The following is a 9,449-nucleotide window of genomic DNA, read 5'->3' as shown; positions in this document are numbered from 1 at the left end:
CCATGTGTAGCGTCACCCCGGATCCGAAGACGTACTTCCCGAAAATCGAGGGTAATCTCACGCGGGTCGTCTGGGCTCACGCGGTCAACAGCCAAGAGCTCCTGAACAGCACGCTCAAACGAGGTAAGTCGGAATAATAAACAATCGAACAAGAATACCCTTCAACTATGATTCCACGAAACTATTAAGAACAGCGTGCATTTATACAATTACTTTAAATCATTTTAAGAGCATTCCTCCAAATGGAAATCTTCGAAAGAAGTCTATTCTAATTCGTATTCACAACGTTCCACGGTCCTTCTCGTATTTAACGCGATTAGAAGCTGCATCCCGGCAGTGCTTGATCGAGTGTCTTGTTGCCAAGTGACACGTCGAAATTTAAACGGTGTCAAAGGTTCCGCGATCACGCTCCTAACATGTTCAACGCGGCAATAATTATCGATTCGACTCTCCTTGGGTAAGAGGTATCTTGTATCGCGAATATTCAATTTCGAGAGAATGTAAAGTACAAGGAGGGTGTTAGTTTCCTATGAGCAGTTAATTTCTCGCGGATTTTGCGACGTTTCACCCTCCTGACTTTCGTATCCCCATCGTTTTCGTTCGTCTGGCGGTTCATTGGTTAACGAACTCCAGACCATTCAAGCGAGATGACCCTCGTGCCAAGAATCCTTGGCATCAACGGATTTTTCGGGGCACGATATATCGTTCCCCAGACACGCGCGCAACAAGCCAAACTTGTCGGATGTGTTTGCCCTCGGCACACGGAGAAAACCCCCGGTCAATTATCGCGAATAAATATTTCAAAACCGACGAACGATAATGGGTTGAAGGTCGCTCGTGAAATTATATTTAGGACCGGAGCGGCGTCGTCGGTGTACCGGATGTTCGTTCGCTTAGTTAATATTCAGGAAAACACTACGAACCGTCGCGTCGTTGTGGTCACGTCGACGAAAGATTTTCGAGAAAGAGACTGGTGTCTCCGCTGAATCTCAATGCGAGCTCGAGAACGACGTCGTTAACGCTGTCGTAGTGGAAGGTCAGTCTTCGGACACGCGCGACCTTGATCCTCGAATCGTGCGATTGATCGTGTCGTCCGCGACAAAAACAGGAAGCGAACGAGAGACATGCCCCTCCCCCCGTTGGTTGACAAAAGTCGAATATATTGTTAGTCGAATGATTTTTTCGGAGCTTAGAAAGTCTATTCAAAAGCAACTGTCGCTGCAATTACGATTCGATTAATCAAACCACCCCACGGTGAAGAACGGTGAACACACGTCTGGGTTCCGCGATTGTAGTCGGGATTACGGAAATGTATGTCAAGGTGACTGGGTGCATCTCCTACCAGACCTATAGACGGAGCAAAATTAACTATCTGTTCAAGGACACTAACCACCCCTCGTTACCACATCGTACCGTTTTTTTTATTAGAAGTTCATTAAGATTCGTTACCCGAAGAAATAGTCTTTAAGTTGTTGATCTTGTTTCGATTGCAGCAGCTATCGTCGAACTTTTCGGTACGATATGTTTTCGGCGATGGCGGAGCGAGAAGAAGATACAGTGGATTGAAGAGTATTTTAGAGACTCGTTGACGGAAGCGGGGTGTCTAAAACCGACGTATTTAACGGGCAAGGGAGAAAGTTGAATCCGTCGTCGGCGGCTTCCAGCCTCTTTAGACGTGATCGATATTCCCGTTGCACGTGTCTACAACGACTGCTGTACAGCGGATCGACTTTCTCGCTTTCTTTCCCGGTTTTCTGTCACGCTGTTCTTTTTCATCCTTCGCATCACTATTGCCCTTCGTGTTTCTAATGGCACCGCTGCTTCTAGTCTTTGCCCTTAATTCTTCCGCTCTGATACATCTATAGTAATCTTCATAAGCTCACAATCTTCTGTTTCTTTTTTTTCTTTTTGGCTTTTAAAGAAGACGTCATGATGCTGGAGGGCGACGTGGTGCTGGGCAGATTGAATACTTCGGCAGAAAACGCATACATGATTCCAATAATGGCGCATCCACCTAACAACCAGAGTGATCTGTCGCTTGAAGAATTCCTGAAGACCGTCTCCACGAATAAAGGCACGATGGGTGTCAAGCTCGACTTCAAGTCCTTGGAAGCCTTTACCGCTAGTCAGACAATCTTGAAAAAAGCTCACGATGACGTACGTACAATGTTCGCGTATTTTTAGACATCTGGATCTTTGTTAAGCACCCTGCGATGGACGCTTCGCTAAACCTTCCCGATAAAAGGATATTCTAGGACTATTTCCGCTATTTCCGCTTCGATTACCGACGCTGAAAGAAGGGTGCTCTGTGCACGAGAACGTTTAGCAGCTACGCAAAGCTTTCTAACCGTTCATTTTTTACCGATAACTCACTGTCGGCGTCGCCATTAATCGTTCGAATCATTCCTCGTTTCAGTTCGAGTACCCCATTTTCCTCAACGCGGACATACTTCCTGGACCAGTGAACGCGACCACTTTGCCGGTCGATGCGAAAGCCTTCGTGTCTCAAGCGAAGTCATTCGAGAATTGCACGTTGTCGATCGGTTGGACCACAAGGTAAGAGGAATAACACTTTATCTGCCGCGAGGAAAGCTTTTAGCTAATGTTTTGCGAATTCACGCGACCACTCGTTTCAGATACGGGAAGGAAGATAACATCAAGGACGGTGCATACACGATTGAGCAGATCGACAGCATGATCAAGACCCTGAAGGAGCATAATGTGACTCAGTCGGTAACTTACGCCGTACGAGCTGGTTTAGCCGCAAACAGTGCCACCGTGATCAAGTCGTTAATAGAGCAAAGCTCCAAAATGAAGAACCCGACACTGACCATCTGGTCGTCCGAGGGCGACGAGGTCAACGCGGAAAAGTTGTCGCAGCTGATCAAAGATGTCGATGTCCAGAATGTGTACATCGACGTACCGGAAAGTCTGATGAAGAAGCTCCAACTATCGGGAGCGTCCAGTCTCAGCGTCACCACGATGATTATCGGGGCGTCTCTGTTTGTCAGCATGTTCCTCTCGAGCGTCACGCGAAGAGTTTGAGCTGTACACAAACTCAGCAGACGTTCCGTGCACCGAATGGATTTCAGGGTCGAGAGCTCGCGTTCCGTTTCGTCTCCTCGAAATATGTCCGTTTCGAAAGCAAACGCAAGTCGTCGATGGGATGAAATCGAACCGCGAGCGAAATGTCGTGTGTCACGATTCCAAATCAAAAGCATTATATCCATTGTGTCGCCATCGCTGCGTTAGCAGCGTGTCCCGATCGCGCGTACTTCTTAGCGTGTAAGCTTAATTTGCAAACGTGTTTTCTAAGTATTTCAAGGGGGCTTTCTTAGGATACCTTCGTCGTAATGAAAATCTTGCTTTACATCTGGACATATTGTACTTTTCTTTTTCCACATTCGGTTTTACTTCGCCACGTCGCGGCCGGCACGATTACTAGAATTCTATGGAAACGCGATCGGTAAGGGATGGTTGGTAATCCCGTATCTGTTTCAAGCGATTTTCACTATTGGAGTAAGAAGATAGGGTAAGATATAACGTACTAGAAACTCACTAACTCGAGACCTTTACAGATTCAAGTGATAACTTAGTAGGGAGAAGTCCAACGTTAATCGAACACTCTTTTTCTTTTTAATCACGTTGATACTGCACCGCGTATATGAATCTTGCGTCCCGACGAAACCATGATGATCGCGCGGAAACAAAAAAAAAATCACGAGCACGTATAGTTATATGGGAACGTTTTTCGCACTACTCTTGTGTATATCTCGAGGCGTAAGGATTCTTTTGAACGATGTCGCGTCGAACGCGAGACATCTCTGTAGTGTGTTATATCGTACCTTTTTAATGATCACCGACGTATCGCCTGTACCTGCCTTGAACATATCCCAGACTTAGACGCAGAGCAAACTCGATACTAGTTTCGACAATTAATCTGTGTTGGAATAATACAAGTATTCATGCTTGTAGAGTTCCGTCGTAGAGCGCATATTATCGGTGGATTCCAACAATCTGTATACATGTAAGCCAAAGGATTGCGTACGCGTACTACTTTGCCGGCGCACCGCGTTTGATAACGAAACAATAAAATCATGTGCAAATGTTCACGGAACTTGTCCGTGCAATTTTCATTTGTTCGCTGTTTCCTTCGTCTGTCCGCCGCGTGTTAACCGATTCTTTTGTATCGGTAGGACAGTATTTGTGTGTGTATATATATACATGGGGGGTAACGCGACTCGAAACGTGACGGAAGCCCGAAACAGGATTTAAAATTTGGACCTCGTGTCGCGGGTGGTCCACTTCTAATCCCGTGAATTAATGGTCGCTCAGGTGGCGCTTGTCATATGGAATACGAATGGGTCCTGTATTTGTAACGCTTAAACCTTACGTTTCACCGTTCCTAGTTATCGCCAATTTATCAAGAGTTTAATCGGTGAATCATCTAGATACTAGAAACGATTATTAAACGAGGAACAAAAAGAAAACGAAAAATATTTCAGTAGAAGTTGAGTTTGTCGTCGTATAAGACTCAAGGATCTTACCACCCAAAACGTCATTTACTCTGTTCCAATATTTGCAGTACCATTTGTCACGGAGGATGCAAGTCGCAGAATCGGATCCACCGTTCGATCTTTTCTATTTGTCTTTCGATTGTCCTCGATTCGGTCATGCTGTCGCTACTCCCATCGCATATCCTACTTCGATAGAAATTACCACTCGCTACGTGCGACCGCAGTAAATTACAACGAGGGAATGTTTATTGTCTGGCTGCAATCGATGCCAATACGATCGACGCACGCGTTCCGTGTAAGAGATTCTCCGTCCGTGAACGTTCGGTGTCAAGGTAAGACGCGGTAAAAAAGTAGAATCGCGTGCCGTGGAAGGTGTCGTTGTTGGGATACGTGAGTGTCAGAGGTCGCTAGCAGCGAATGACCTCGAAAAACAGAAGAATCCATTCCGGTTATCACAATCGGACTCGGACCTGCGATCCTCGTCGTCCTTTGTGTTCGCGGCTCCGCAGGTGTGCGGCGCGGCGTGCAAAATAAGATTCATGTAAAATCTTGTTCTCGCGTGCGCAACACGAAAATATGCTCGAGGCATGAAAAAAGAGTCATCCTTTGAACGTAACAGCGCGTTACGAGCCCGTTTTGATCGATGCGTTACGCGCGTGGGAATCGAGCTTGAAATGAAAACGCCATCGTTTGGCATGGAAGGGTGGATGTTGGGATGAACCGGTCTGCCCTCGGGGTTCTCTAAATCTTGTCGGACGCGAATCGTTATGTAATGAATATAAAGGGGGAAAGTTACACGCACGATATATGTACAATGCGAACTCATCTCGCTAACAGACGTGGCCCGGTTCCGGGGAATAGCAAAGTGACCTACAAGCACAATCTAGCGAGATAACCTCCTGAACCTGAGCAAAAGTTTTCAAATCAAAGGCGGCGTATCCGAACGCGCGACATACCGAACTCTGCTCGTTCTGTTATGGACTCGGTAAATTTCAGTTCCATCCAGTTTTGCATGAAATTTTGCGGAACACAAAGGTGTACATTTTTATCGACAGCTGTCAGTTACGTAACTGTCCGTCACTAAGCTCAATTCGCGATGTTAATGCCATTTGAGTTGCAGTGATCGTTGCGAACGATACGTCAGAGTTGAAACCGCCTTAATGTCAACTGAGCCGAAGAACCGTTCGGTTTCTAAAGCGATTAGCAGTCGTGTTAACGAACCTGACGCGGATGTGTACCCCGAAGCAGCCGAGAAGCGGGTCTCGTTGATAGAACAAATCGCTGCACCCAGCAAACACGTACGTTGGCACGTGAACCACGCCTAATTCCGCGTGACTAATTCAGTTTCGTGCTCACGAAAATGTTGATGGAATTCCACGGAAGCGCGTGTTCTCCGTGCCGGCACATGTCTTTAGTCGCGATCGTTCCGGCGGTTCAACGTTCAAGAATAGAAACCCGAAGAAAGCGCCCACGGTCACCGAATCGAATCGAATCGTATAAAGCTGGGGCCATTTTGGCTGTCGCTCCATGGGCGCGGCAGCTTCTTGTCGAGGAGCCAGCGCAGGAGAAGGTATTGCCAATATCTCCGTGAGAAGTGCACAAGTACCGCGATCGTGACCGTTCACAAACGACGCGGGACTCTACTCGATCGTTGTTCGAATTTCCCAGTGTTGCGCGAAGAAAACGATTGCATTTCACGGGATCGTCTCACAGAGCCGAAACTTCGAGCGTCATTTATTTGTCCGCTCGTCCCTCTCACCTGGGATCGCCGGCCCATTTATCTGGCAGGTTGATTACACGCGTTCCAGAGGCACCGTTCAAATTCCCCGACTGGGATGCAATTTAATCGCCATTTCGCGTCGACGCGGCCGCACGCTCGACCGCGTCGAGGATTCTGACGAATAGCCGGCGATTAATGTCCGGTAACGCGAGTCAGCGAGAGTGAAACGATTAAGGGGTATCGTGGCTTGATGGGTAATCGGCGCGAGTGTATTGTGTTGCTCGACGATACATCGCGTACAATCAATTTCTACCTTTCTGTAAGAAATCGTCGTACAGAAGAACAGGGGGGTGGGGGGTGTTTAAGATCGACAAAATTTAGAAATCCGCCGAAACGTTTATCCATTCAAGACATCCTACTGGTAGGGAACAGACGCGATAAGCGATCGAAGTGGTAGCGTTGAAAGGGACAGACGAGATGCAGCCGAGGGATTCCGTCGTCTCGAACGACAACGGTGCTTCCTTTTTGCATCTTCCTGTCTGGAAAGAAAGGAACCGATGACGTAGCAGCGATGCAGGCCGGCGATAGGTCGCGAGCGACGAGCGACACTCTTATCGAGAATCGAATCGGAGCGGAAGCCATCGAGGGGGGGGAGTGCTACCGTGTTTATTTATCGCGTCGTGCACCGCGGCCGGCTTAAAAGGGCGACAAAAACTGCCCGACACCGACCTCCGTACGCGACGAAAAACCAGTCCTCGTTGTACCGGTTGTATGGATGGCGCGTCACGATCCCATCGACCTCTCGTTCCAGGCGGCGAGCATCTCGACCGGATTTCGTGGTCCAGACGAACATCTCTGAATGGCGACGCGAAAGTGAATGGGACGAGAGCGGCGGCAGCGGTGGAAAGGGCCAGCCGCGCTGCGTCGATCGAGGTACCGTCGCTCAGATGGGGACGATCGTAAAATCGGGACGGTACTTACACGAATCGGCCGCGAAGCGTGACGGGAACACATGTACCGACCGGTGCGCGCGATACGCCACGATAAAGAAAAACGCGGAGGATGATGCGCCCGCCTCCTCCGGTCTTGAATTCGATCGACACGGCAATCCGCTTGAATTTCGCTCGACCCATTCCTCCTGTTACTTTCGCATAATCTGTATTAACCGAACTACCGAACGTCGTTCGAAAGGTTTCGAACGTTTTGCTCTTTGCCGTTCCTTTCTTTTCGAGTCGGCTAATGGATGAACCCTCCGTTACATAGAAACGCGATAATATCTGGGTAAACGCGACCTGTAATACCGGTGTGACGAATAACGTGCATTTCTCGTTTATGCTGGTTACAAAAAGAAATGAGTAACGCCGTTAAATTAAAAGTGAAATGACCACGTGGGGTACCAAAAATCGGAGCACTCGAGGAACTCACTGGCGGGAATCTGGTGAAAGAGCAAGACATGTAAGTATGTACATATCTCTGCCTGTGACGAGGCTACATCGTCACAGACTGAGCCTCTACGATGGTCTCTATGTTCGATGTTGTATGTTGTTCATGGGAGTCCGTGGAACATCGTGTGCACGCGGTTGTTGCGGTGGCACACGGGCGTACAGGTAAGGGACGAAGGGGACGCAGAAAAGCCGGCGGTCGGGGGTGACGGAGGGGGCGGGAGGGGGAGACGAATATCGCCCGCACGCATGCGCAGTGCGTTCCGCGATCTCTCAGGCCGGCGGACGGAGAGGCTGGCCTCAGTCGCCCGCGACATTCGGTCCGCGATACGATTCGGTGTAATCTCTGCGTTCTGAACTAAAAAGACGGACAGGGGGAAAGACATAGAGAGAGAGAGAGAGAGAGAGAAAGATAGTAGCTGTGCCGGTCGACGGCGAGGACGCGCGCGCATTTCGATCGGCCTCGAGGAAAGTGTTCGAGTACCGGGGTACCGATCGCAACCTGCCGATCCTGGACAGTCGCCAGAAAGCAAGGTAGCTCGTTAAAAGCCGGGACCTGGTCGCTACGCGACGCTCCGATCCGCTCGAATCGTCGCGAGCGCATTACAGGGGAACCAGCGCGCGATGGACGTGAGACCAGACGCGGAGCTGTCCGAGACGACGACAGACGTAGCAAGAAAGCGCGAGACGTGAGCGGAATCGTCGCGCGAGAACCAACGTCCGCTAGCCTCTATACGAGTGTTGCTCGACGCTTGCGAGGATTACCGTTGCGCTGGCATTTTTTACGGAATCGAGTGAACTGGAACCAGGCCAAAAGAGTAGTTCTGCACGACCAATCGCGTCGATATTCGTGTTTCCTCTGTTTCGCGGCGATCACCACGTGGATCAACGGTGAACCGGTCACCGTTACGTTAATTCCTCCGTCTACGGAACTAATAACCGCCTCTGGCTAACCCGACAGTTCGCGTGATCGATCGTAATTAATCGTACAAACGATCATTAATGTCTCGACCGCGACCGTCGCGTGTACCGGATATTGGTGAGCCGAGCTGTGCCGCGTCGATCCCGATGTATCGTTGAGGAGGTACGATTTCCAACGGGCAGAACGGGCAAAACGGACAGGAATCGCGTGGCTAGGATAATGTAAGGTGTTTGAGAACAGCTTGGCAGACGAAATGACGCGCTACAGGAGGCTGCTGGTGCTCTCGATCCTTCTGATGGCTTACGGCCTGTTCGTGGTCGACGCGAGGCATCGGCAACACGAGGACACCGCGAACGACGCGAGACATCGACACAGGCACAGGCACGAGTCCATCGCCAACCGAAGGAATCGTCATGATCTCGCGGACAGACGATCGACTTGGTCGCAGGAACTCGACTATCTCGATTACGACGCTCGGCTTTATTACGAGAGGTCCTATCCTCGGTCGGCAAAAATAAGCCTTCACGGGCGAATGTTCGAACCGAGTTATCCGGCCTGGTACCATCGAGGTGGCGGTTATCGCGGAACCGGCTGGTACGACGAGGACGACGAGAAGCGCAGAGGTTCGTCTCGACACGGCTGGAGAAGCTACCGACAAAGGTCCGATAGAAACCATCACAAGGTTAGCCATTCGAGAAATCGCGACCCCGACTACGACTCGGGCTCCGACGATGTCGAACGCGAGAAAACTCGTGGCCCCGACGAGAACAGCTTCGAGAGACATCACAGCTGGTGGAAAAACGGCCGGAAGCACAGGATCGGTTCGAGACGCGATTGGCATCCGGACG

At 49.7% G+C, this 9,449-nt stretch overlaps 2 protein-coding genes across 2 annotated transcripts in view; both read left to right on the top strand.

Annotated features, from left to right (window-relative positions):
• On the top strand, nt 1–4,117 carry LOC107192785 (protein FAM151B). Its single transcript, XM_015582122.1, has 4 exons — nt 1–123; nt 1,922–2,157; nt 2,417–2,556; nt 2,637–4,117. Exons 1-4 carry the CDS (start codon nt 3–5, stop codon nt 3,043–3,045), a joined length of 906 nt encoding a protein of 301 aa, XP_015437608.1. The 5' UTR covers nt 1–2; the 3' UTR covers nt 3,046–4,117.
• A 4,628-nt stretch (nt 4,118–8,745) lies between these two features.
• Nucleotides 8,746–9,449, top strand: part of LOC107192770 — a 60,293-nt gene continuing 59,589 nt past the window's right edge. The window contains 1 exon segment of the mRNA XM_015582106.1: nt 8,746–9,438. Coding sequence (XP_015437592.1) covers nt 8,855–9,438 — 584 coding nt within the window. The 5' untranslated portion in view covers nt 8,746–8,854.

This window comes from Dufourea novaeangliae, unplaced genomic scaffold, assembly GCF_001272555.1.
Source record: "Dufourea novaeangliae isolate 0120121106 unplaced genomic scaffold, ASM127255v1 scaffold379, whole genome shotgun sequence".
In the NCBI taxonomy this organism is placed as follows: Eukaryota; Metazoa; Arthropoda; class Insecta; order Hymenoptera; family Halictidae; genus Dufourea; species Dufourea novaeangliae.
The sequence above is the reverse complement of the archived record's forward strand: the minus strand, read 5'-3'. Positions and strand labels throughout refer to the sequence as shown.

What these genes read in the sequence shown, in the direction of transcription:
- LOC107192785 (XM_015582122.1), top strand. Translation starts at nt 3, where the DNA reads ATGTGTAGCGTCACCCCGGATCCGAAGACGTACTTCCCGAAAATCGAG. An exon ending in TGAAAAAAGCTCACGATGAC is followed by an intron (nt 2,158 to 2,416) that starts GTACGTACAATG and finishes TCCTCGTTTCAG; the next exon opens with TTCGAGTACCCCATTTTCCT. An exon ending in TCGATCGGTTGGACCACAAG is followed by an intron (nt 2,557 to 2,636) that starts GTAAGAGGAATA and finishes CACTCGTTTCAG; the next exon opens with ATACGGGAAGGAAGATAACA.